The 26,416-nt window shown below is 42.4% G+C and overlaps 1 protein-coding gene across 1 annotated transcript in view; it reads left to right on the top strand.

Moving 5' to 3' along the window:
• The window catches only part of SPECC1L (sperm antigen with calponin homology and coiled-coil domains 1 like), a 94,817-nt gene that overhangs the window by 63,390 nt on the left and 5,011 nt on the right, over positions 1–26,416 (top strand). The window contains exon 13 of the mRNA XM_029922174.1: positions 26,066–26,182. Within this exon, the coding sequence (XP_029778034.1) occupies positions 26,066–26,182 (117 nt within the window). The remainder of the gene's footprint in view (positions 1–26,065; positions 26,183–26,416) is intronic.

Raw genomic sequence — 26,416 nt, forward strand, 5'->3', positions numbered from 1 at the left:
AAACTAGAATAATTAACATATATAAAGAAAACTCTTCTGTACACTAGACGGTCTTGTGCTGCAAATCCGATTTCCCCTTTCTTTACCTCCTATGGGCACTTCTGTAATGATACATCTGTATAGCTTTTTTGTTTGTCTTACTTTTGTTTCCTGTGAGACAGATCTCTAGTCTTGCTGTTTAAAAGTAGATAAGATGCTCGTTCTTTTATTTCAAAGTCTGTGAGTTAAAATTGAACAGTCTGAAATGCAAAACCTTTGTAAACTGAAAGATACATCTGATAAAGCTCTTAATTTGTCAATAGCCATTTAAGAAGTGCCAGAGCCCTTCCGGTGTCTAGCTGTAAGTATGGGTGAGCGTGGCCATCCTTTGGAGCCAGCAGTTTGGGATTGGTTTTTTTTTTTGTTTTTTTGTTTTTTTTTTTTTTTTGGGGGGGGGGCGGTCTCTGACTACGGACAGTCCACAGAAAAGGGCAGGTTGTGACATTTGACTAGCTCACTAGAGCAGGAGCTGTTACGTGACACTCGGCACATACCGCTCTCTCAGGCCCCAAATGCATTATTAATGCTTGGACCATGCATGCTTTATGTCGTGGGAGCTGTCTAATCAACGGAGATAGATTCCCTAATACCATATCATCTTCCTTTAGCTCTCTTAAGAGTCATCCTAAAATAATTGTGCTAATCACTGTAACTTCATTAACCATCCATTATAAAACAAGCCCTTCTGAGTTTGCCTTTTATCTAACAAATACACGTTCTCTTTTAAAGTGTGTCCTGCCACTATTGTTCACTGAAGCTTTAGAATACTAGAATTATTACTGTTGAAAGGGCCTTCGCATTCTGAGTTACTGTCAGGTTTACAAATGTGGGACTGAAAACCCCCACAGGACAAATGACAGCCTCAAAGCTGTATCATGAGTCCATGGCATCATACTAACAACCTTTAGCCCTACTGCTTTAAGGATTAAATCTTCCTAGCTTTTAAAATTAGTGCTTCATTTTGTACACATTGTGTTTATTTATTTTTCTACAGTTTTTTAATTTAATTTAAATACGCACTTAACATTAATAATTCTTTTTTTAAGTTTATTTATTTTGAGAGAGAGAGAATGTGTGCAGGAGGGGCAGAGAGCAAGAGTCCCAAGCAGGCTCTACACTGTCAACGCGGAGCCTGACATGGGGCTCGAACTCACAAACTACAAGATCATGACCTGAGCGGAAACCAAGAGTTGGACACTTAATCAACTGAGCCACCCAGGCACCCCTGACATTAATAATTCTTTTTTTTAATATTTATTTTTGAGAGAGAAAGAGAGAACAAGTAGGGGAGGGACAGAGAGAAGGAGACACAGAATCTGAAGCAGGCTGCAGGCTTTGAGCTGTCAGCACAGAGTCTGATGTGGGCTCGAACCCACAAACCATGAGATCATGACCTGAACTGAAGTCAGAAGCTTAACCCACCCAGGCGCCCCTAACATTAATAATTTTTAAGTGCTTATAGGGAAAAGTGCTAATATATTGCCCTATTTCATAACGTCTATAATTTCTCCTTCCCAGAGGCAACAACTTTCAGTTCTTCTGGCTGTGTTTGGTTAGAGATTGATAATATCAGATTGATAAGATAACTGAGAAAATAATTTGTACTTTCAGTATGTTTTCTTTGATTCTAAATTTTATATTTAGCAGCCTCTGGTGTACCATTTTTTCTTGTTCTGAAAAAACCTAACTGAATACAATGAAGGAGACTGTAAAGGTTAATTTAAGAGAGCTTTACTTTGGATGAAAGATCTTTGTTTTCTGATAAAATGCCACACCTAGAAGTGGATTAGTTAATCCAAAGGATAATGAAATTACTTAATCTAGTATGGAATAGTTTTAAATGAATGAAAATAAGCTTTTAGAACTGCCTGAGGTAATTTAATCTCAAATAAGCATTAAGAATACACAGTAATATTGACGTATTTGCTCATTGTTGCTTGGACTGAAGAACAAAAGATTGTACATGTCTTAGTGGGGATTAGTGGAAACAGAAGAATTGATGGACTTGAATGGTTGGAAGTGATATTTTTATATGCTGTCTTTTACTTGCTCTCTAGGAATTTTTCCTGATATAAAAATTAACTTACCAAATACATACTAAAGTCTGTGCCAGATAGTGTTGTGGGTAAAGCAGAATCCGGAAATAAAAAGAGTTTGTATTCTCAGGAAGCTTATGGACTAGTCAGTAAAATACACATCAAGAATTAAAACTAATTAGAACTTCTTTTTAGGTAAGAATATCAGACCAGACTACTGAGAATTACTATCTTGTTTCAAAATGTGTTTGAAGGCACTGGGGACTAACCTAGGCAGCTAAGACCAGTTTGGCAGGAGCCAAAATTGCAGAAAGAAAACATACTGAGTTGAACCCTGTATTTACCCCTGCTTTTTTTAAACCGTTGGAGTATTTGCCAACTCCTGGCATGGGGCAGAGACCAAACAGAAAGCAGTGGTCCAGAGCTTGCTTCAGAATCTCCAAGTAGGGATGCTAAAATTTGAGCTACAAGGAGGTAACAAGGACAGTCAAGATTTGAGGATCCTAAATTTCAGGGAAAAGAAAATCCTGGAGTAATGAGCTCGATGTTTGATTTAGCTTTTGCCCTCAAAGGGCTGTTTGTCATACCCTAAGGTGTGCAGAGGCGGGTGTAGAGAAACTGTAGAAGCTGTGGCCAGTAGAATAACAACTTCATTTTATTGAAAAAGCAACTCCCCCTCATTGAAAGGTCTTGGCATCCTTCTCAAAATTCATTGACTATATTCATGGTTTATTTACTTATTTCCTTGACTGTTTACATTTTTTTTAGTGTTTATTTTTGAGAGAGAGAGAGAGACAGTGTGAGCAGGGGAGGGTCAGAGAGAGAGAGGGAGACAGAATCTGAAGCAGGCTCCAGGCTCTAAGCAGTCAGCACAGAGCCCATTGCGGGGATCAAACCCACGAGCAGTAAGATCATGACCTGAACTGAAATCCACCACCCAATGGACTGAGCCACCCAGGCATCCCTAATTCCTTGACTGTTTAAAACCTCATGGCTTATCTCTGGTCTTTTTATTTTCTTCCATTGGTATGTAGGTCTGTCTATGCCAGTACTATAGGATTTTCATCGCTGTAGCTATGCAGTAAGTTTTGAAATCAGGAAGTGTGAGTCCTCTAAGCTTTGTTCTTTTTTTTAAATTTATTTTTGATACAGAGAGAGACATAGCATGAGAGGGGGAGGGGCAGAGAGAGAAGGAGACATAGAACCCGAAGCAGGCTCCAGGCTCTGAGCTAGCTGTCAGCACAGAGCCTGATGGGGGGCTCGAACCCACGAACGTGAGATCTGACCTGAGCTGAAGTCGGAGGCTTAACCGACTGAGCTACCCAGGCGCCCCTAGCTTTGTTCTTACTTTTATAAGATTGTGTTTTGACTACTCAGGCTCCCTTGAGATTCCTTACAGATTTTAGGAGGGTTTAAAAAAAAAAAAAAGTCACTGAGGCATTGTTAGGGACTGCACTGCAAGTGTAGATCACTTTGGGTAATAATATAATGTCATAACAGTATTAAGTATTCCACTCCATGAATATGAGGTGTCTTTAGTTTATTTCAGCAGAATTTTGTAGGTTTTATTGTACAAGTCTTTTACCTCCTGGATTTAGTTGGTTCCTATTTGTTTTATCCTTTCTGGTGCTCTTGTAAATGGAATTATTTTATAATTTCCTTTTTAGGTCCATTGTTACTGTATAGAAATGCAGCTGATTTTTGTACATTGACCTTTATCCTGCTACTTTGCCGAATTAAGTTATTAGATCTAACAGTTTGTGTGTGTGAGGAGTTTTTAGGGTTTTCTACAGAGAAGATCGTATCATCTGCAGATGATTTTACTTGTTCTCTTTCCAATATGGATGCCTTTTGTTCCTCTCTCTTGCCTGGCTGCCCTGGCTAGGACTCCAGAACTGGGTCGACTACAAATGGCAGAAATGGACGTCGTTGGCGTGTTCTTCCTCATCTTAGAAAAAAGCTTTCAGTCTTTCACCATTGAGTGTGATGCTTGTTGTGGGTTTTTCATATATAACTTTTTATAGTGTGGAGATCATTTCTTTCTATTGCTGTTTTTCAAGTGTTTTCATCATGAAAGTTTGTTGAATTTTGTCAAGTGCTTTTCTGTATCAACTGTGATGATCATGTGGGTTTTTCCCCTTCATTCTGTACGTGTGGTTAGTATATAATACTAATTGATTTGTGTACGTTGTGAATTATCCTTGCATTCCAGGAATAAGTGCCACTTGGTCATTGTGTGTAATCCTTTTAATGTGCTGCTGAATTTGGTTTGCTAGTGTTCTGTTGAGGATTTTTGCATCAGTATTGGTCTCAAGCAATGTTCTCTGATAATGTCCTTATCTGGCTTTGGTATCAGAGTGATACTGGTTTCATGGAATGAGGTAGAAAGTGTTACCTCCTCTTCAATTTTTGGAGAAGTTTCGGGAGAATTAGGATTAGCTCTTTAACTATTATGTAGAATCCACCAATGAAACCATCAGGTCAAGGGCTTTTCTTTACTGGAAGATTTTCTGGTTACTGATTCAGTCATCTTACTAGTTAAACACCTATTCAGATGTTTCTCTTCTTTGTAATTCAGTCTTGATGAGTTTTGTGTTTCTAGGCATTTGTCCATTTCATCTAGGTAATCCAATTTGTTGGCAGACAGTTGTTCATAATATTCTGTTACTATCCTTTTTCATTTCTGTAGAATCAATAGTAATTCTCAGTTTTGTTTCTGGTTTTAGGAATTTGAGGCTTCTTTTTTCCTTAGTCTGTCTAAAGGTTTGTCAGTTTTGTTGACCGTTTAGTGAACCAATTTTTTTATTACATTGATTTTTTCCCCTGTTATTTGTCTATTCTCTTTTGTTTACCTCTTCTCTAATCTTTATTATTTACTTTCTTCTACAAGCTTTGGTTTTAGTTTTTATTTTCCTAGTTCCTTAAGTTTTATAATTGGTTTGTTGACTTGAAGTCTTTCTTATTTAAAAAACTTTTTTTTAATGTTTGTTTTGAGAGAGACTGAAACAGAGAGTGAGTGGGGGAGGGGCAGAGAGAGAGGGAGACAGGGAATCAGAAGCAGGCTCCAGACTCTGAGCTGTCAGCACAAAGCCTGATGTGGGGTTCGAGCCTATGAACCACAAGATCATGACCTGAGCCAAATCAGATGCTTAACTGACTGAGACACCTAGGTGCCCCTCTTATTTTTTAAGGTATAAGCGTTTATTCCTATACATTTCCCTCTGAACTGCTTTCTCTGTATCCCATACATTTGATATGTTGTGTTTTCCTTTACCTTTGTCTCCAGTTATTTTTTAATTTCCCTTGTGATTTTTTTCTTTGATCTGTTGTTTGTTAAAGATAATTTATTTTGAGTGGTAAACCAACCTTACATTCCCGGGACAAATTATATTCAGTTATGATGTATTTTCCTTTTTAGCAAGTCAAATTCAACTTGCTAAAATTTTATATAGAATTTTTGCATCTATGTCTCTGTGGAATATTGGCCTGAAGTTTGCTTTGTTAATGATTTCTTTACTGGGATTTGGTATCTGTAATGTTGACCATAGAGTGAGTTGGTAAGAATTCTTTCTTCTTCAGCTTTCTAGAAAAGTTTATGCACAGTCAGCATTACTTCCTTCTTAAATAATTGGTAGAATTCCCCAATGAAGTCACTTGGTCTGATTCTCTTTGTGGGAAATTTTTAAATTACAAATCCAGGTTTTTTGTTTGTGTGTGTGTGTGTGTGTGTGTTTAACCAGATATAGGGCTATTCAGACTATGTTTCTTCTGGAGGAAGGTTTGGTTTGTTGTATCTTTCAAGGAATCTGTTCATTTTTTCTGAGTTATAATAGTTTATTGGCATAATGTTCATAATATTCCCTTCTTTTAGATATCTGTAGAATCTGAAGTGTTGTCTCTGTTCTCATTCCTGATAATTCAAAAAACAATGTGTATTCTTTTTGCCTTATTAATCTAGCTAGAGGTTTATAAAAGTTATCTTCTTTTTTAATAAAGTTTATTTATATATTTTGAGAGAGAGAGAGAGAAAGAGCATGCAAGCAGGGGAGGGACAAAGAGAGATGGAGAGAGAGAATCCCAAGCAGACTCCATGCTGTCAGCGCAGAGCCTGACGGAGGGCTCAAACTCCTGAAGTATGAGATCATGACCTAAGCCAAAATCAAGAGGCGGATGCTTAACTGACTGAGCCACCCAGGTGCCCCTATTTATCTTCACAATGAACCAATTTTTTTCTATTTTCTTTATTATTTTTGTTTTTCTGTTTCATTGATTTTTGCTCTGGTCTTTATTATTTCCCTTATTCTGCTTACTTTGGGTTTTATCTGCTCTTATTCTTTAGTTTCCTCATTTGAAGTTTTTCTTTTCTACTATGGGCACTTCTTGTTAGAAGTTTTTCCCCTCAGTACCACTTTAGTGGCATTCAGTAAATTTTTATTTTGATTCATTTTTAGTTCAGAATACTTCTCTCTTTTGGTTTCTTCTTTGATCCATGGACTATTGAGAAGTATTTCATGTAGTTTCCAAATTCTTTGGGATTTTTCAGAGATCTTTCTGTTACTGATTTTTAACTTAATTTGATTGTGGTCAGAGAATGTACTTTATGTGACTTGGACCCTTTTAATGTATTGAGACGTTTTGTGGAGCAGAGTTATGTATGGTATATAGTTTAAGAAAATCCTAGTATGCTGTTGTTGGAGAAAGTTCTATAAATGTTGGTTAGATCCCATTCATTGAGCATTGTCCATATCATCTGTATCTATTTTCTGTCTACCTCTTCTATCGATTTATGAGCAAAGAATACTGCAGTCTTTTGATTATAGTTGTAGATTTCTGTTTCTCCTTGTAGTTTTAACAATGTATTTTAAAACTGTTGCTAGGTACATAATAGGAAATTGAGAAATTTATCTCTGCCATTATGAAATGACTTTCTTTATCTCTAGTAACATTCTATGGTGTGAAATCCTTGTTTTATATTAATATAGCCACTCTGTCTTTCTCTTGATTATCTTTAGTGTGAGATCTATTTCCCCAGTGTGTCCACTTCTCGCAGGTAGCACATAATCAAGTATTACCATATAAAGTTATTTTTCTAGGGGCATCTGGGAGGCCCAGTTGGTTAAGCATCCAATTTAGGCTCAGGTCATGATCTCATGGTTTTTGAGTTTGAGCCCCACATGAGGCTCTTCACTGTTGGCACAGAGCCAGATGCGGGGCTTGAACTCACGAGCTATGGGATCATCACCTGAGTTAAAGTCAGATGCTTAACCTACTGAGCCACCCAAGTGCCCCTAAAATAGTTATTTTTCTAATGATTATTCTAGGGATTATAATACATCTTATCCCAGTTGGTTTAAGGTTTTTCATACGTAATATGGTAAAATATAGTAACTTTGCTCTGATATAGGTTCTTTTCTTCACTCTTCCTTTGTGCTGCTTTTGCCGTATATATTCTGTTTATTTGTGTTATAAACCCAGTAGTGCAGTGCTGTCATTGTTGCTTTGTTCATTGTTGTTATTATTATTTTTCTAATTAAAAGAGGGAAACAGATGAGAGCAGTGTTAGGCATGAGGGCTACAGACTTCCACTGTTCTTACCTGAAATTATTTGCCTTTGATTCATTTCCAGAGCCCTGAAATTATTTTTGATGATTTTGTCCAGTTTTATATTTGTTTTTTAGACAGAGGAATTGTCAACCTCTGCCTCACCATACCTGGAAGTTTCCTCACATGCTTCCTTTTTGGATTTCTTTTCCCCTCAACTCTCTTTCACTAAGCAACAATAACAACGGAGTACTTACCCTTTATTCTCCTAGAATTGTGTGTCCTCATGGATTGAAGAATTAGGTAGAATAAGAACTAATGGACAGGTAAAAATAGCTCAGTCCCCCCATAGCTTCCTTTGAAATATAGATTGCTTAGAGACAAGTATGAGAAAACAGAGTTCTCTTGATTTATGAAGTATTCATATGATACTTGCTAGTGTCTATCTGGGTAGCCCAGGCACCTGGCATTTGTCACCTTCCCTTGGGCCACTGTGCATTTCCAACACTCTGAAACTTGAGGGGTGAGTGAATTTTCTGGATGAAGGCAGCTTTCCTCAAAGATGCTGGCCCTAAATGTGATTTTTCTTCTTGTTCAGCACATCCTGGGGCAGGAATAGAGAAGCGTCCCCTGCACACATGATTTCCCCTTCCCCTTGTCTGTCCAGCGCTGAGGGTGGAATGGTATGTCCACTGATACTCCCCTTCTTTTCAGAGAGGTCTCTAATCTCTCATGCAGCAACATTATGGAGTGCCTCTTTCCCCAGTCCTTCTTCCCTGTCTTCCCTTTCCACTTTCCTAGCATCCTCTCTTCATGATTCCAGTTAGGACTGAGGCAGCGGAGGGCGGGATGGGAGAGGTCAGGAAAGCTGGGAGTACTGCCAGTAGATAGAGTGCAGTTAAAATAATACATTTGGAATTCTTGAGTGTCAAAGCAAAGCTTAGATGGTTTCATTTCCTCTTCTATAACTGGAATCTTAGGTCACAGGAATGACTTCCCAGAGTTAAAAAATAAGAAAGGTGCAGGCAGCAGATAAGAGTTTTGATCTGAATTGAATCTAGGTTGAAAGTCTAAATTTTTTTTCTGTTTGACATTGTCAGTTTGGATGGAAGCTGAGTTTCCATACAGAAATCTTATTGTTTGTAAATATATCGCTGTGTTCCAGGGGTTAAAAATACTTGAACAAAGGGAAAAGGAATGGCAGATTTGTAGTCCTACCCGGTCTTCATGTGGGTTCATATACTCACCCGTTCTCTCCAGTGAAGCCATGGACAGTGCCACAGCCTGGTCATTCTCTGCCCTCATGTCCAGAAAGCTCCTGGTAGCCCGGTATGAAGTCCACATGTCTACAAAGAGCTCACATCTCTGAGTTCTTCGCAGGCCTGTGTCCTCTGCTGCACACAGCCGAGGTTAGGCGAGTGGCCTCATGGTCACAGTGGAGTGAAAGAATGGCTTCCTGTTTTCAGGGGATTCCTTTTAATGCCAAACATAGCAACTGGGAAACAAAGTTTCCCCAGAATCACAATGTACTTCTTGCATTCTGTTTAAACATAATTTGACGGCAACTGTTAACATCTATTTCCAGAAATGTCAAGGCTGTATTTTTTTTTAATTATTGCTTAATACCGTTGTGATACATTAGTTTGATCAATGTTTTCGTGCACAGTAGGTGACACTACCCAATCATATTCCCCCCCACTCCCACCCCAGCTGGCTGACAGCCCCCTCATGTGTACCTGTTATGACTTCATCAACAAAATGGGACTGGGAGTGCTAGAGGCCAGAGGGACCTGAGGAGTTCGAACAGAACCCTAGAGGCCTGTTCTCCGTAACTCAGGGTTCTGTTCTCTTCCCCTCATCCTTTCTCCATTTAACTCCGATCCATAGCGGAAACCTGCTAGATGTAGGAACATGGTTTGATTGCCAGTGCTTTTGGTTAGCTATAATGTAATTGTCTCAGGAGTTTGTTTGCTTAGATAAAAGTTGAAGTACTTAATCTGAATGAGCACCCAGAATTACACTCTCAGAAGTTGGAGAACATTGTACTTGAGATGACCCCTAGGAATCATGCAGACGGAAGGTTCTACTTCTCAGGTGAGAAAACTGCACATCAGAGAAGTGGCAGACTTGCCTGAGATCATACACCTGGGCCTCCAAACACCCAGCCCTAGCCTCTTTCCACTGACTATCCTGCCTCCCCAGCAGGGTCCCTGGCTCTTCACTAAGATTCTGGTAAACGGGTGTTTTTATTATGAGGAATGTTGAGAAATAAAGGAGAAATTAGTAACGTTTTCAAGAGCTATTTAATTATTTTGCTAAAAGCAGAGTCATTAAATTATCTGGGTCAAATACTCTTTATCATCTCAGCACACACAGTCCTTTACTGCCTTACATCATGAGAAATTGTGTGTATGTGTGCATGCGTGTGTGTGTGTGCGCATGTGTTTCATTTGCTTTGGATGAGATGCCAACATAACAATATGAAGTTTATAGGGGAGTTGAAATTTGACAGGTTAATTTTATTATATACATGATGCTCTGGCTTTTCACAAATGAGTTTAGCCTGAGGTTATTCAGGAAATTTAGGGTGACCTCTCTGTTTGTAGAAGCAGGTAATTTGTAAAGATGTTCTATTGTTGCCTCACGATATATAATTATGGAAAGGGTAATTAACCATTAGATACTGGAAGGAGGAGGAAAAGACAAACTAGTTTGCTTTCCAAATAGGCTCTTTAGATGTAGGAGAAAGGAGGATCGTCTGGTAACCTACTGCTATATAACAATCAGTACCCCAAAAGTTAATAGCTTAAATTAACAATGACATTTATTTAGCTCATAAATCTACAGTTTGGGTGGGGCTTAGTGGGCACAGCTCATCTGCTCTCTTCAGCTTCATCTGAGGCTCCCACCATTATCTGGTGGCTGACGGTGGCTGTGATTTTCCCTGGGCCAGGACTGGAAGCCCACAGGCAGCCTCTCCATGTGGACTAGGCTTCTTCACAGCCTATGGCTGTGTTTCAGGGTAAATGTCCCAAGAGAGAGATGGGCAGAAGTCCCCTTGTCTTTTATGACCTAGCCTTGGGAGTCATGTAGCATCTCTTCTGCCACATACTGTTTGTTGAGGCAGTTACAAAGCCCTGCCCGGTTGCAAGGGGAAGGGAGATAGAATCCACCCCTTGATGGGATGCAGTAAAGTTCTAGAGAAGATCTAGGGCCAGTTATATTGCTATGGCCTTTTTTAAAAAACCCAATCTGCCATAGAGACTGTTGTCTTTTATTTAGAGAAGCTAATAATGTGACACTAACCTGGCAGAACCTTAAAATGATTTTTTAATGTTTTATTTACTTTTTATTTTGAGAGAGAATGTGAGAAAGAGAGTGAGGGAGAGAGAGAGACAGAGAATTCCAAGCAAGCTTCTGTGCTGTCAGCACAGAGCCTGATGTGGGGCTCGAACCCATGAACCATAAGGTCATGACCTGAGCTGAAATCAAGAGTTGAATGCTTAACCAGCTGAGCTACCCAGGTGTCCCTATTGTAGTCTTTTTAAAAACATTGCCTCATAGGTAAGAGGGAACCTGGGTAAAGTAGTGACAGTCTGGCAAAGAAGTACCTTATGAAAGCTGGGTTGCATTTGTCTCTACAATCATGTGTAGCAAATTACCTAGAGCCCTGAGAACTAAAGGACACGACTCTGCCTTCACAGAGCCCGCCCAGGGTCTCTTCTAGCAGAGTCACTTGGATTGTATCTGGTCCTACAGTGGTTTAACCCTAGATTATGTTCAGTGACAGCACTCTGAAACACTGGGGATAAATAAAAAGCTTAAAAATGGAGAGAACCTAGGCGGCACCTAAATGTGTTTGTGGCCCTGGGATCACTTTAAAAAAAAACAGATGCATTGGGGCGCCTGGGTGCTTCAGTCAGTTAAGTGCCCACCTCTTGATTTTGGCTCAGATCATGATCTTGTCACAGTTGGTGAGGTAGAGCCCCACATCGGGCCGGCTCTGCACTGTCAGCATGGAGCCTGCTCAGGATTCTTTCTTTCTCCCTCTGTCTCTGCCTCTCCCCTGCTGGTGCTTTCTCTCACTCTCTCTCTTAAAAATACACATTAAAAAAAAAAACAACCAACCCAGATGCATTGGGGTAGAATTGACACATAATAAATTGCACATATTTAAACTTTACAGTTTGATGAGTTTTGACATACCTATGCCTGTGAAACCATCCCCACACATGGTAAGCATATCGATCTCCACAGAAGATTCCTTATGCCTCTTTGTGTCCCCTTGGTCCTGCCTGCCTTTCCCCACCTCTGCCACCATCCCCAGGCCACTGCGATCTGTTGTCACTGTGTAGTGTTTGCATTATTTTATAATTTTGTATAAAAGCGATCACAGTGTGCACAATTTGGGGAGGGTTCTGGCTTCTTTCACTTAGCATTATCATTAGCATAATGATTATGAAATTTATTCATACTGTGTATATCAACAATTCCCTTCCCCTTCTTTGTTCTGAAGAGCAAGTTCGTTTTATGGACATAGGACCATTTGTTTATCTGTTCAGCTGTTGCCAGCTATTGGGTTGTTTCCAGCTGTTGCTTATAAGTAAAGCTCCTGTGAGCGTTCATGTGCGGGTCTTTGTGTAGACATCTGAAAGTGGGTTGTCTGGGTCATGTGGTAGGTATGGGTGTCACTTTTTTTTTTAATGTTTGTTTATTTTTGATAGAGAGTGGGAGAGAGGCAGAGAGGGGGAACAGAGGATCTGAAGTGGGCTTTGCACTGACAGCAGTGAACCCGATGTGGGTCTTGAATTCACAAACTGTGAGATCATGACCCGAGTTGAAATCGGACGCTCAACCAACTGAGCCATCCAGGAGCCCCAGTGCCACTTTTTAAGAAGCTGCCAGACTGTCTTCCAAAGTGGCTGCACCATCAGTTCACAAGAGTTCCAGTTCTTTTTTTTTTTTTTTAATGTTTTATTTATTTTTGATACAGAAGAGACAGAGCATAAGAGGGGGAGGGTCAGAGAGAGAAGGAGACACAGAACCAGAAGCAGGCTCCAGGCTCTGAGCTAGCTGTCAGCACAGAGCCCGACGCGGGGCTCGAACCCACGACCGTGAGATCTGACCTGAGCCGAAGTCAGAGGCTCAACCGACTGAGCCACCCAGGCGCCCTAAGAGTTCCAGTTCTTTTACATCTTCATTGAGACTGTGTGTGGTCAGCCTCCAGCTATTCTGATAACTGTGTGGTGGTATCTCCTCATGGTTTTAATTTTCCTATTGCCTGGGAACCAGTATTGTTGAGCATCTTTCTGTGTGCTTATTTGCCATCCATGTGTCTTCTTCAGTGATGTTCCCCTGGCACAACCGGAATGCTCATTAAATAAAGGCGGAGCACCTACATGGCTCAGTCGTTTGAGCATCCAACTTCGGCTCAGGTCATGATCTCATGGTTCGGGGGTTTGAGCCTCTGTGAGCACAGAGCCTGGAGCCTGTTTCCGATTCTGTGTGTCCCTCTCTCTCTGCCCCTTCCCTGCTCATAATCTGTCTCTCTATATCTCTCAAAAATAAATTAGTGTTAAAAAATTTTTTAATACAAAGAAGGATATGATGCAGTCTAGAGCATGACCTTTACCCTCAAGGAACATTCAAAATTATTTCTAAGACATAATATTTCCAGGCCTTTTAAAAATATGTCTTTTCCTGGGCATAATGTAACTTTTTTATGACTCAGATTTATAATCGTAAGCATTCATAACTGTTTTTTGTAGAATCCAGTTTTGAGTGGCCTTTATACTTCTGCTGCATCGTATCTCTCCTTAGGACTCTCAACCCTCTCTGTTTGGCCGCATCCTCATGTGTTTTATACCAAGACACCAACAAAAAGTACCTGTAACCAACTTGCATTCAAAACAAAACCAGAAAAATAAGTATGGAGTCAGGAGTAAAGTGCCATGCACAGGGTCCCAGTGTGATGCAGGCTCATCCCGTTCCCTGTGACAGCACTGTCATTTTCTCCCACTGGTGGTATCTGGTTATATTTGGTCCATTGTGTAAAGTGTTTCACCATTTCCCTTCACATTTACTGCACCAATGGGAAGGTAGGTAAACCATTGAGTTAGGGTTACAAAAGGGTAGTTCCACAGGTGTGATACCTGTTTTGGATGTTTTGCCATTTTCCCTCTGCCGAAATGGTACCTTATAGATGTTGAAAGAAGTCCTTGACAGATTTAGAAGAACCTTTCCTGACGTAAACAATAAGTTCATCTTAAGGTGAGCACACTATATTGAGCAATTCTTTCCTGAGATCATTTCCTTCCCAAGCTGCTGCACTACCATAGCCACTTCACATCCAGGCTGCCCTGTGCTTTGGTGTTCTGGGTCAGACCAGATATATTCTTCCCTATGATTTCAGAAAGGGAAGCGCCATGCTGAGGAAGCCCCGTAGTCCTAGCCTCCCGTTCTGTTTGGGCATGCATCGGAAGGTGTTCTGAGGGGCAGGGGGTTGTACCCCTCAAACATGAGTACCAGGAGGATAACAGGGTACCCAGATGGGCATCTTACTAGCTGGGGCCTGCCGTGAATGCAGTGGTCTAAATCTTTGCTCTTTATTGAATTAACAGTATCCTGTAGTCTCTGTGAAGTAGTATACCTTTTTTTTTTTTTTTTTTTTTGCATAAATTACATTTTTCCAGTTTAAAATATTTGGATGACTCTGGGTATACTTCATGTCTATCGTTTATAAGTGCTGTCTTCTAGCACTCTTCATGTTTACAAGCTGAAGCTTCTTTTTTCTTTCCTGAGAGAGAGCATGAGGAAAGGGACAGAGGGGAGTAGGCGCGGGGGGGTGGGGGGAGAGAGAGAGAGAGAGAGAGACCTTAAGCAGGCTCTGCACTCAGAGCCCCATGTGAGCTCGATCCCACAGTCCTAGAATCATGACCTGAGCCAAAATCAAGATTGGATGATCAACTGACTGAGCCACCCAAGCACCCCTGAAGCGTTGAAAAAAATTTTTTTAATGTTTATTTGGGAGAGAGACAGAGTGCAAGTAGGGAAGGGGCAGAGAGAGACGGAGACACAGAATCTGAAGCAAGTTCCAGGCTCTGAGCTGTCAGCACAGAGCCAGACATAGGGCTCAAACTCACGAACCATGAGATCATGACCTGAGCCGAAGTCAGACACTTAACCAACTGAGCCACCCAGGCGCCCCAGCATTGTTTTTTTAAAGACCTGCCTCTATATTGAAGCTTTCAGATCCTCTGGACCTTTTTTCCCCTGAATTTCTCTACTTTTCCTCAGAGTTTTCTTTTTTGCTCCCCCACCCCCCCTTCAGAGTTTTCTTAAACAAACATGGTATTTATTCAGCAAACCTTTGTGGAGTGCCTGAAGAGGGTGCTAGGTTTTCAGTTCAGTGCTTGGCAAAGAACACACCTGAGAAAGGGAAACAAAGTCATATAAGTGCTATCTGTTCACTGTAGGCACAGGGAAGACGTATGACAGAAGTCCATTTGATTGTCACAGAGCCAGCAGATCTTCCCTGGCCCAGATGGCAGGTGTCTGAAGTTCCAGGGTGTGAACTAGAAGAGAGGGACTTGGAACCAGCATGGCTGGCTTCTGGTACTTCGGGGCTTTTCCCAGGGTGGGGACAGAGTCTCTTGTCTTACGCTTATTTGTGGTTTAGAAGGTGAAGTCAGCACCATCTTGGGGGAGGTGGGAGAAGGGGACAGGATATGTCAAGCTCTAGCTGAAGGAGCTGTTTTATGTACCTCGTAAGACTCTGTCTTCTTAAATCCTCATAATTGTGTATCTTTCCCATTTTGTGTATGAGAGAATGGAGACTCTCTGAGGTAAATTATGCCCCCATAGACTTGGAGCGAGCTAGTAGGGAGTGGCCCCAACATTGAAAGCCCGGGTCTGCGAGACTCTAAAACCCATGGTACCTCTGTCACACCACTCTGCTTTTCAAATGATGATCTATAAGAGCTGTGTCTTTCAAATCAGTGTAAAGAATTTTCTAAGACTTAAACAGGAGGAGCAGTCAGCCTGGCAAGGTAAAGAGCTTCCTTCTTGTCACCGGAAGAGTCTGAAGAGCCTTTTCACAGGGAAGGCATTCGAACAGGGTTTTGGTGTGAGCCATGGCTTCTTATATTGGGAGCTTTAACTACCCAGATTGCCCTGTATCTGTCTCGTCCAGAGCCTGAGTATAAAATTGGTAGCATTTGTCCTACGGATAAACTAAAGGAGTCCATCTCAAAGATGTTATGGGATGCCTATTTTCCTTCCTCTCAAACACAAGTATTCTCAGGGAAGCTGTTGGGAAGTTTAGGACGAGGAGATGAAACTTCTCTGCTTTGCCAAACAAGCCCTTCCCCAGAGCACATGCCATGGTACATGTTGCTTGAGGATTTCTGTGTCTCCTTTAGTTCAAATTGCATTTTAGTGAGTAATAACACTCACTAGATAAACTAAATCTAGAAAAGGCAGAACTAATTTCTAGGCTGCTCATAAGACTGCTCACAATATGCCCAGGACAAGTATGACCTGGTCAGCAGCTCTTGCCTACCATCCCTTCCTAGTGGCAGTTTTCTTGAATTTTCAAAAAGCAGGCATCTTGGTTCCTATGTGTTCTCCCCAAAAAGTCTCTCTTTGAAAGAGTTTATGGGAAATGTGGGGACATTACTCCCATCTCTTAGGATGACATTTGCTAACTTATTCTGAATTGTTCCCCCAAAGTAGGTTCATTTGACTGAAACAATTTATAGCACCTTATAAACCCAAAATGTTGTTATTAGACTAGATTTTGTTTTTATGACGTTTAGATATAGTTGGAACTGTATCCTAGAAGTGTGCTTGCTACTTTGAGAAACATCATTGTGGTTAAATGTAGCTGTCTCACCCACAGAATCATGGCAGTTTCGGAATAGCCATACACAGAGAATGATAGATTAGCCTCCTTTCTAGTCACCATAGTCGCTCATTTATCCTGGTGGTGAAGGGAACAGATTGATACCTATGTTCAACTACTTGTTTCTTTTTAAGAAAAAATTTTTTAATAAAGCTACAAAAAGTCCCATAAAACATACTTGTGAATTATTACGTTTAAGCAACATAACTTCTCAGTGACTGCTCTAGGTTAAGTTAGTTGCTTCTGAGATCTATTTGGTGTATAGAGTTTATTGAGCATGAACTACTTCAGACCATCTGCCAGTTTGCAGAGGGGGGCAGACATAACCTAAAATTTTCCCATTCCAGCAATTTTTTTAAAGGTAAATTTAAAAACATTTTTTAAGGATTTTTTTTAAAATTTATTTTTGAGAGAAGAGACAGCATGAGCAGGGGAGGGTCAGAGAGAGGGGGAGACACAGAATCCGAAGACCAGCTCCAGGCTCTGAGCTAGCTGTCAGCATAGAGCCCGACGTGGGGCTCGAACCCACAAACCATGAGATCATGACCTGAGCCGAAGCTGGATGCTCAACCTACTGAGCCACCCAGGCAGCCCCTCCAGCGATTTTTAAGTCCACAGTTCAGGGGCATTAAGTACATTCACAGGCCCTGACAACCACTAATCTGCTTTCTCTGAACCTCAATAGGTTGGATATTGAGTATAAATGGGGTCCTACAATATGTGGTCTTTGTGTCTAGCTTTCACCTAGCAGAATGTGTCAAGATTTATCCATGTTGTAATGTGTCAGTACTTCATGATTTAAATTACTAAAAAATTGTTTAAAATATACATCCAAGTTAGCATATAGTGCAACAGTGTTTTCAGGAGTAGATTCATTAATGCCCCTTACCCATTTAACCCATCCTCCTTCCCACAACCCTCTGGTAACCCTCTGTGTGTTCTCCATATTTAAGAGTCTCTTATGTTTTTGTCCCCCCTCCCTGTTTTTATATTATATTTGCTTCCCTTCCCTTATGTTCATCTGTTTTGTATCTTAAAGTCCTCATATGAGTGAAGTCATATGATATTTGTCTTTCTCTGACTAATTCACTTAGCATAATACCCTCTAGTTCATCCATGTAGCTGCAAATGGTTAAGATTTCATTCTTTTTGATTGCTGAGTAATACTCCACTACATCTTCTTGATCCGTTCATCAGTCAATGAACATTTGGGCTCTTTCCATACTTGGGCTGTTGTTGATAGTGCTGCTATAAAAATTGGGATGCACGTGTCCCTTTGAAACAGCACACATACCTGTATCCCTTGGACAAATACCTAGTAGTGCAGTTGCTAGGTCGTAGGGTAGTTCTATTTTTAATTTTTGAGGAACCTCCATACTGTATTCCAGACTGGCTGCACCAGTTTGCATTCCCACCAGCAGTGCAAAAGAGATCCTCTTTCTCCGCATTCTCACCAGCATCTGTTGTTGCCTGAGTTGTTAATGTTAGCCATTCCGACAGTGTGAAGTGGTATCTTATTGTGGTTTTGATATGTATTTCCCTGATGATGAGTTATGTTGAGCATCATTTCCTGTGTCTGTTGGCCATCTGGAAGTCTTCTTTGGAGAAGTGTCTGTTCATGTCTTTAGCCCATTTCTTCCCTGGATTATTTGGTTTTTTTATCTTAATTTTGAGAGAGAGACAGAGTGCGAGTGGGAGAGGAATAGAGAGGGAGACACAGAATCCAAAGCAGGCTCCAGGCTCTGAGCTGTCAGCACAGAACCTGATGTGGGGCTTGAACCCACAGACGCAACATCATAACCTGAGCTGAAGTCAGACACTTAACTGACTGAGCCACCCAGGCGCCCCAGTACTTCATTTTTTTATGACTCAAAAATTTCCAGTGCATGGATATTCCACATTGTGTTTATCTGTTTTTTTTCATTGGTAGACTTTTGTTGGTTGGTTGTTTCCACATTTTGGCTATTGTGAATAATGCTGCTATGAACATTTCTGGGCAGGTATTAATTTCCATATTCGTTTTCACTTCTTTTATGTCAATACCTAGAGTGGAACTGCCAAGTCATCTGGGTAATTCTGTGTGTACCTTATTGAGGAACTACCACAGCAACTACATCATTTTCCATTCCCATCAGCAATGTACAATTCTCATTTCTTTACATCCTCACCTGCACTTCTTACTTCATTTTTTTTTAAGTTTATTTATTTTGAGAGAGATAGAGACACTGTGACTGGGGAAGGGAAAAAGAACCCAAAGCAGTCTCCATGCTGCCAGTACAGAGTCTCATGCAGGGCCTGAACCCATGAAACCATGAGATCATGACCTAAGCTGAAACCAAGATTGGATGCCCAGCCGACTTATTGTAAAATAACATGTATCCTATTGGGTATGAAGCGGTAGCTCTTGGTAGTTTTGATTTGCATTTCCCTCCTGGCTGACGAAGTTGATTGTCTTCTTAGGTGTTGTTGGCCATTCATCTGTCTTCTTTGGGTAAATATCTTTTCACATCCTTTGCTCATTTTGCAATTAATTGGGCAGTTGGGTTAATTATCTTTTAGTTGAGTTGTTGAGTTGTAGGTTAGATTTTGTGGAAATTTTCAAATACCCACTAAAATAATGAGACTGGCAAAGTGATCCTGTGCACATGCACCCTGGACACAAGTCATTGCACAGGGTCCTTGTATTCTCCACCCTCACCTGGAGGTTTCTAGAACAACTCCCGGTCATTTAATGTTCTCTCACATTTAGTTTAAACTTCCCAATTGAATCATGTCTTTTTTTAGTTGATTTGTTAGAAGTAAGATCCAGATAAGGTTCACATTGCATTTGGATAATATATCTTTTTAAGTCTATTTTAATTGTAAAATCCCCCTTTCCTTTTTTTCCCCCCCTTTCAGTTTGTCCTCTTGAGGGAACTGGATCATGTATCCTATAGAGTTCTACATTTTAGGTTTTGCTGATTATATTCCTGTGCTTTTCTCCCTAGTATAAGCTGGAAAACAGAACTAGATGTTAGATCTGATTCCAGTTCCAGATTTTGGCAGAAACACCTCAGTTGTGGAGTTGTGTCCATGTCTCAAGGTAGAGCAGAGCAGGACTGGCTCTCTGTTTCTGAGATGGCACTGGCCACTCATCATCACTGTTGCCAAATGGTACCATTCCATTTCTGTCAATCACTCCTGCTTCATTAGAATTCCTCTTCACGAACTCCTTCATCAGCTGTTTAATTTCTTTGACATCCAGTTTGGTCAGGAAAGTTCCATCCGGTTCTTGATCCTCTCCCTTGATTTCCGAGCCCTCAGGACTGTGAATGTGGGTGTGCTTCTGTGAGCATCATCATGAACTCCCAGATTTAACCTTTTAAATATTTCCATCTGCTGCACTTCTACCCGCTGTCGGTCTTTATAGATCAGTGGTTATGTGGGGACCTTCAAGAAAAATAACGTCCAGACAACTGGGTCAGCCTCTCTGGGGTAGAGCTGAGCATGTAGCCTTCAAAAGGCTTTGCAGGTGATTGTGATGCACAGTGAAGATCAAAGGTCCTTTTTAGATCTCCCTCCCCAACAAGGGGCACGAGATACAGGGCCCTGTCTTTAGGGCTGCTGGGTTCCTTCCCTCCTCCCTCTTTACCAGATAGTCCCAACACCTGGACTTCACGGTGAGTGAGCCTCATGGATATGTGCTGCCTCCTCCCACCCCCTTCTTTGACCTGGAACAGAGCTTGGCTAAACTTCAAAAAGGAGGAAGCACTAGAGTCCCTAGGACACCACCCTTAGATCTGCAGCCAGAGTGGGCCTGCCAGTTCACACTGTGGCAGCTCTGGGCACCAGGCAGGTTTTTGCTGGTTACATACAGGGTCTTCTTGGGGCCTTTCATGTTTAACATTACCAGCACTGGTAAATACTGTCTCTTGTTTTTTCCTCCTCTATTTTATTTAAGTTTTTATTTTTAAATAATCTCGACACACAGTGTGGGGGCTTGAACTCACAACCCCAAGATCAAGAGCTGCATGCTATACACGCTGAGCCAGCCAGGCACCCCTTTCTTCTCTTTTAGACATCACCCCCCCCACCACCATAGCACACACTAAAAGGTACCCTTGCCTGCCTCTCTCAGATCTCCAGACTCCCTCCAGAACTTGCCCCATGGCCTGGGGCTGAGGCACCTTGGGCAGGATTTTGTTTGTAATTCACTTGTATCTCCCAGCAGGTAGCATTCCCAGTATCTTCAGTCACAGGAAGGACCCTGTCTCTCAGCCTGTGTTTGGCTGTGATCACACTCTTCCACAGTTTAGATGGGCATACGGAAATTGGTGTGAGCGGAGAGATGAATCATGGTGTTTGGCTTCTTGCCCTATGCCCATAAAAGTGGCATTTCCTTAAATAGATGAGAACCTTAATAACTATTAAAGGAATATGTAGAACTTGGGGGTATATTTTGTGGCCCTTAATTAAACTTCAGACAGAGTAAAACATTTTAAGATGTTTTATAACACTTTCAATTTTTTTTCTGTGGAGACTTGGTGTAATTTTTTCGCTCTCTTACCCCACCCCTCAACTCTCAGTGTATACAAAGGCACACCAAAGTGGGGCTACCTAAAGGCCATAAAGGAAAGTATCATATCTAAGTCACAGGAGCAAAAGACGGCTTCTGGCCCAGGTTAAGAACTGAATGAGTGAGAAGCGCCCAGCCAGTCCTATGAAGGGGTGTGAAGTTCTCAGGTGTCTAGGTCTGAATTTTTATGGTAGTGAAAAAGGTAGCTGATGGGCCTGTGAAGCAGGTCACGTCCATCTGCCCCGTCAGATCTCTTAGTGGACATTTCCTGGGTGGGAGGACATGCGCCTGTGGGAGAAAATGTGACAAAGTGCCTCATTTGAGTCTGTGCTGAATGCTTTCTTGAACTTTTATTCTAATAATCAAAAGTGTCTTGTTTTTGGTCCACCTATTCCAAACAGAGACTTATCTCAAAGAGTAGAAAAGTCCTGAATTGACCTGAAAACTAAATGCAAAATGAATTCATTAATTAGAAACTTGCATTATAGGGGCACCTGCATGGCTCAGTGGTTGAGTGTTCAACTTTGGCTCAGGTCGTAATCTCATTGTGGGTTTGAGCCCTGAGTCGGGCTTTGTGCTGACAGCTCCGGGCCTTGTGCTCACAGCTCCGAGCCTGGAGCCTGCTTCCGATTTTGTGTCTCCCTCTCTCTCCCCTTCTCTGCTTGCTTTCTCCCTCTGTCTCTTAAAAACAAATAAACATTGGGGCACCTGGGTGGTTCAGTTGGTTAAGCATCCAACTTCAGCTCAGGTCATGATCTCACGGTTCATGGGTTTGAGCCCGTGTCAGGCTCTGTGCTGACAGCTGAGAGCCTGGAACTTGCTTCAGATTCTGTGTCTCCCTCTCTCTCTGCCGCTCCCTTGCTTGTGATCTCTCTCAAAAAATAAACATAAAAAATTTTTTTCATTAAAAAATGAATAAACATTATAATTTAAAAAAGAAAACTTGCATTATAATTACTACTGTGTACCATGTCTCTATTTTAAAAACAAAATTGGAAGCACCTGGGTGGCTCAGTTAGTTGTGTGTCCAACTCTTGATTTTGGCTCAAGTCTTGATCCCAGGGTCGTGGGATCAAGTCCCAGCTTGAGATTCTCTTTCTCTCCCTCTGCCTCTCTCTACCACTGGTGCTCTCTCTGTCTCTAAAATAAAAAATAAAAAATTTTTTGAAAAGAAAAAGATACCTGTTTCCTTCTTAGAGAGTTTATTAGCATCAGTGCTGTGAATAGTGAGCAGTAAGTAGAGCACTAGTATGCATAGTCCTTCAAACCTCGTGTTTTGGGCTTTAAGAATAGTTCATTTTGGGGCACCTGAGTGGCTCAGTCAGTTGGCCATCTGTCTTTGGCTCAGATCATGATCTCACAGTTCGTGGGTTCAAGCCCTGCATCAGGCTCTGTGCTGACAGCTCAGCCTACTTCAGATTTTGTGTCTCCCTCTCTCTCTGCCCCTCCCCTGCTCACGTTCTGTCTCTGTCTCTCTCTCAAATATAAATAAACACTAAAAGAATTAAAAAACATTTTAAAAAGTGAACAAGCAGTGATATGGGGAGCAGAGGGGAGCAGCAGGCCCAGTACTGCTGTGGTGGCATGGGGTGGTGCAGCCTTGTCTGGGGCTTGCTTTCTCAGATTTTAGGCTTTTCTCCACTTCCTTTGAAGCACTGGCCTCATTTCCCCCAGGGTCTCTCTGGAGAGGGTAGGAGATAGAAGGATGGGGGACAGGGCATTTGAAGGTCTCACTTGGGTTTCCTGGGTATAGGCTTCACTGTCCCCTGCTGGGTACAGCGTCTAATCTGGCTCCACTCCAGCTGGGGTAGGGTGGGCGTGGGCAGTGACACCTGCCAACCTCCCTGAGTTTGGACTTTGTTTTGATTTGGAAGTTTGGTAGTCAGGTACTTCAAAGTTAACTCCCCCTACCCTGGAACTCAAGAAGCTGTTGTTTCCTCATTGTTTAAATTTCTTTGCCATCAATTGACGAATGGATCAAGAAGATGTGGTTTATATATACAATGGAATGCTACATGGCAATGAGAAAGAATGAAAAATGGCCATCTGTAGCAAAGTGGATGGAACTCGAGGGTGTTATGCTAAGTGAAATAAGTCAGGCAGAGAAAGATACCATATGTTTTCACTCATGTGGAACAGGAGAAACTTAACAGAGGACCATGGGGGAGGGGAAGGGGAAAAAATAGTTAAGAAGAGGGAAGGAGACAAACCATAAGAGACTCTTAAATACTGAGAACAAACTGAGTGCTGACGGGGGTGGGGGAGAAGGGAAGGGGGGTGATGGGCATGGAGGAGAGCACTTGTTGGAATATGGAAACCAATTTGACAATAAATTAGAAAAATAAATAAATAATAAATAAATAAGTAAATAGATAAATTTCTTTGGCATGTTTTGTTAATGAAGTGACTGCTCTGCCTGGAGGTTCCAGGTTTGAGATTGGGTTTGTGTTGAGGAAGCTGGGGAAGTCTAGGGTTCCCACAGCTGGGGAGCTGGGGCGCAGCAGTTTCCTCTGGTATAGGAGCTATTGCCATGAGGCGCTGGGAGGCCAGGCACGTAGGCAGCTCTGCCAGACGCCTGCCTTTCAAGAGCTGGAGAGGGGGCTGTGGCGGCAGGAAGTGGAGATTTGTTTTCCTCCAGAAATGAATGTGACCTCTGGGGACAAGGGTTGGGAGTCCTTCACAGCCACATGTTGCCGTTGGCCTTCCACAGGGCTTGGACAGTCATTAAGAAGCTTCTCACCACCTGTCCATGTGATATTCCGTGCCCTTGGGTCCTTGATCAGGGCACTGGTCATGAGATCTAGTCGGATTTCTGGGGTGTGGCTGGGCTTTGGACAGGCCTGAGTTTGAATAACCACATAGATCAACTCTGGGACCTGGGTCTCCTTGAGTCTCAGCGTCCTTACCTAAAACTCCTCCTGGCGATCCTAGAATTAAAATGACACTCAGTTCTCCCTGCTACCAGCCCAGCACCTTGGACAGGTCATTTCCCTTCCCTCGTTCCAGTTTCCTCCCAGATGGCGCTGGCGCCCCTCAGCTGGCTGCTTCCTGAGATTCCCATGAGATGAAAGAGGCAGGTTTGCTGTGGCGCCTCAGCAGTAACTGTCAGACACCACTGGTTGTTCTGCGCCCTCAAAGGAGTTGGTGACTGTTATTGTCCCCTGGTGGGGGGTGGGGGGGGTCAGGAACCGGACAGGAATGCTTATTTGGACTGTGTCTTTGTGGCCAGGAAGTGTGGGGACTGCAGCACCGAGGCAGGGAGGACCTGCCAGGCCCCAGTCACTGGGGGAGGGTTGGCGAGTTCACTCTTTGAGGCCAGGTCTGATGGCCCTGAAAGCTTATTGCGACCTTCCCTTTGACTCTTGGCAGAGTTTATATCCTTTTGTGCTTTAATCTGGTAATTTTTCTCACCACAGTTTATGAACAATGATTTCAGGCCAGATCAGCGAGACTGGCTGCCCCAGATAATTAGGTAACAGAGGGGAAATGACCTCTGGAATAATTGTCCACAGAGCTGCTGCCTTTTTGAAAGCTTGTGTTTGAGTAGAAGCCCCCACCCCTACCCCCACCCCCAGAGGGCAGCATTCTGGATGTCTGCATTTGAGGGCCCAAATTCACTTGAATGTTGAAAGCTTATGAAAAGTTCAGCTCCGTGCTCTTCCACACAGCTTGCTGCTTCTATAAGGAAGCGTCTGAGAGCTGCTGAGTCTGGACTAAGACTGTCTTCCCCGAAGGGCCAGTTGCCAGGCCTGGTCCTGACCTCCCCACCTGCCCCTCATCCATGAGCCCCAGCTCCCCTACTCGGTGTGAGGACCTAACAGTCTATAAACCAGGATCAGGAATGGCAAAGTGTGTAATACTCTGTATGCATACATAAAGTATTCATATTGTTGTGTGATCACTTGTCCCTGGAAGGAGTAAGAACCTGTATCCAGGAACCAGTGGTTTGCCTTCAGTGATAAAATATGGGCTTTCCCAGCCCCTTAAGAGCTAACTCTTGATGCAGTTGAAGTCTTTGTGAAAGAATAGCATGACCCTAAACAAGAGGTGTTTGGGAGGTGCTCTGTTTTTCAGTTTGTAGCATTTATATAAAGTATGTGGATTTCCAGAATTTAATAGTGGAGTTTCACTTTCAGAAGGATTCTTGTGGAGTGCCTGGGTAGCTCAGAAGGTTAAGTGGCAGACTCTTGATTTCAGCTCAGGTCATGACCTAAGTCGGGTTCCATGCTGAGTGTGGTACCTGCTCAAGATTCCTCTTTCTTTCTCTCTCCCTCTCTCTTTCTCTCCCTCTCCCTGTCCCTCTGCTCCCCACCCCAAGTCTCTCTCAAAAAAAAATTCTTGCAAGTAAAGGTAAAGACTACATATTAGCCAAATTGTGTTATCATATAGTCAACTATTCTGAATATGTTACCTTTATATTTGCAAATAATTATATTATGAATATGGATGAGGTGCATCCTACAAGAAAGCTGAGGTGATCTGGGAGAAATGCTGTAGGGAAGCATATAGCCCCAGCGTGAATCAGTTCCCAATGTCTCCTAATGCAAGATGGCAGCTGTTGACGTCTTCAGAACCAGAGGTTTTTATGTGCTATAAATCTGTGCCTAGAACCCTAATAAGGGAGGTCAGGCTGAATCATAACTTCTCAACGTAGAACTCGGCTTCCCGGGGCCCCATGATGCTGCAGAACTGCCAGACCAGCTCCCTGTGTCCACTGTTCTTCATGTGAGGGGGAGGTGGCTCAGATCGTCCTGCCAAGGTGGCAGTGATCTGTAGGTGGTGGGCAGGATGGGGTAGGGAACTGTTACAAGGCCAGTCACTGACATCTGCTGGTGTTGGGACATGGCCCCTAGCACACTGTGCTTTCTCCAGGTTCCCCCTGCCTGGGGTTTGGAGGCCATATGGCGTCTGAGGCCACCTTCACCCTCCTCACCGTCCTCCTGAGAAGATCATGATGTCCGTTACTTACGTGTTTTTCTTCTTTTCCATCAGAATATTGACATTACAAACTTCAGCAGCAGCTGGAATGACGGGCTGGCCTTCTGTGCTCTCCTGCATACGTACCTTCCGGCCCACATTCCATATCAAGAGCTGAACAGCCAAGATAAGGTAAGCCGGCTGTGGGACAGCCAGCTCCTGGAGTCCTTACTGCATGGGAGGGGCAGAGCCTTCCACTGGCAGGGCCCAAGTCACAGTGCTGGCTCCTAGTGGCCCTATCCCAGCTGGCTCTTACTCTGGGATTGAGTTATTTGTGCTGAGCCAGCCAGTCCCTGACCAGCCTTTCTAGGACATTTGGTGGGTTCAGAATTCCCCAAGTGACAACACACCCTGTGGGAGCTGTCA

Source organism: Suricata suricatta, chromosome 14 (genome assembly GCF_006229205.1).
Source record: "Suricata suricatta isolate VVHF042 chromosome 14, meerkat_22Aug2017_6uvM2_HiC, whole genome shotgun sequence".
Classification (NCBI taxonomy): Eukaryota; Metazoa; Chordata; class Mammalia; order Carnivora; family Herpestidae; genus Suricata; species Suricata suricatta.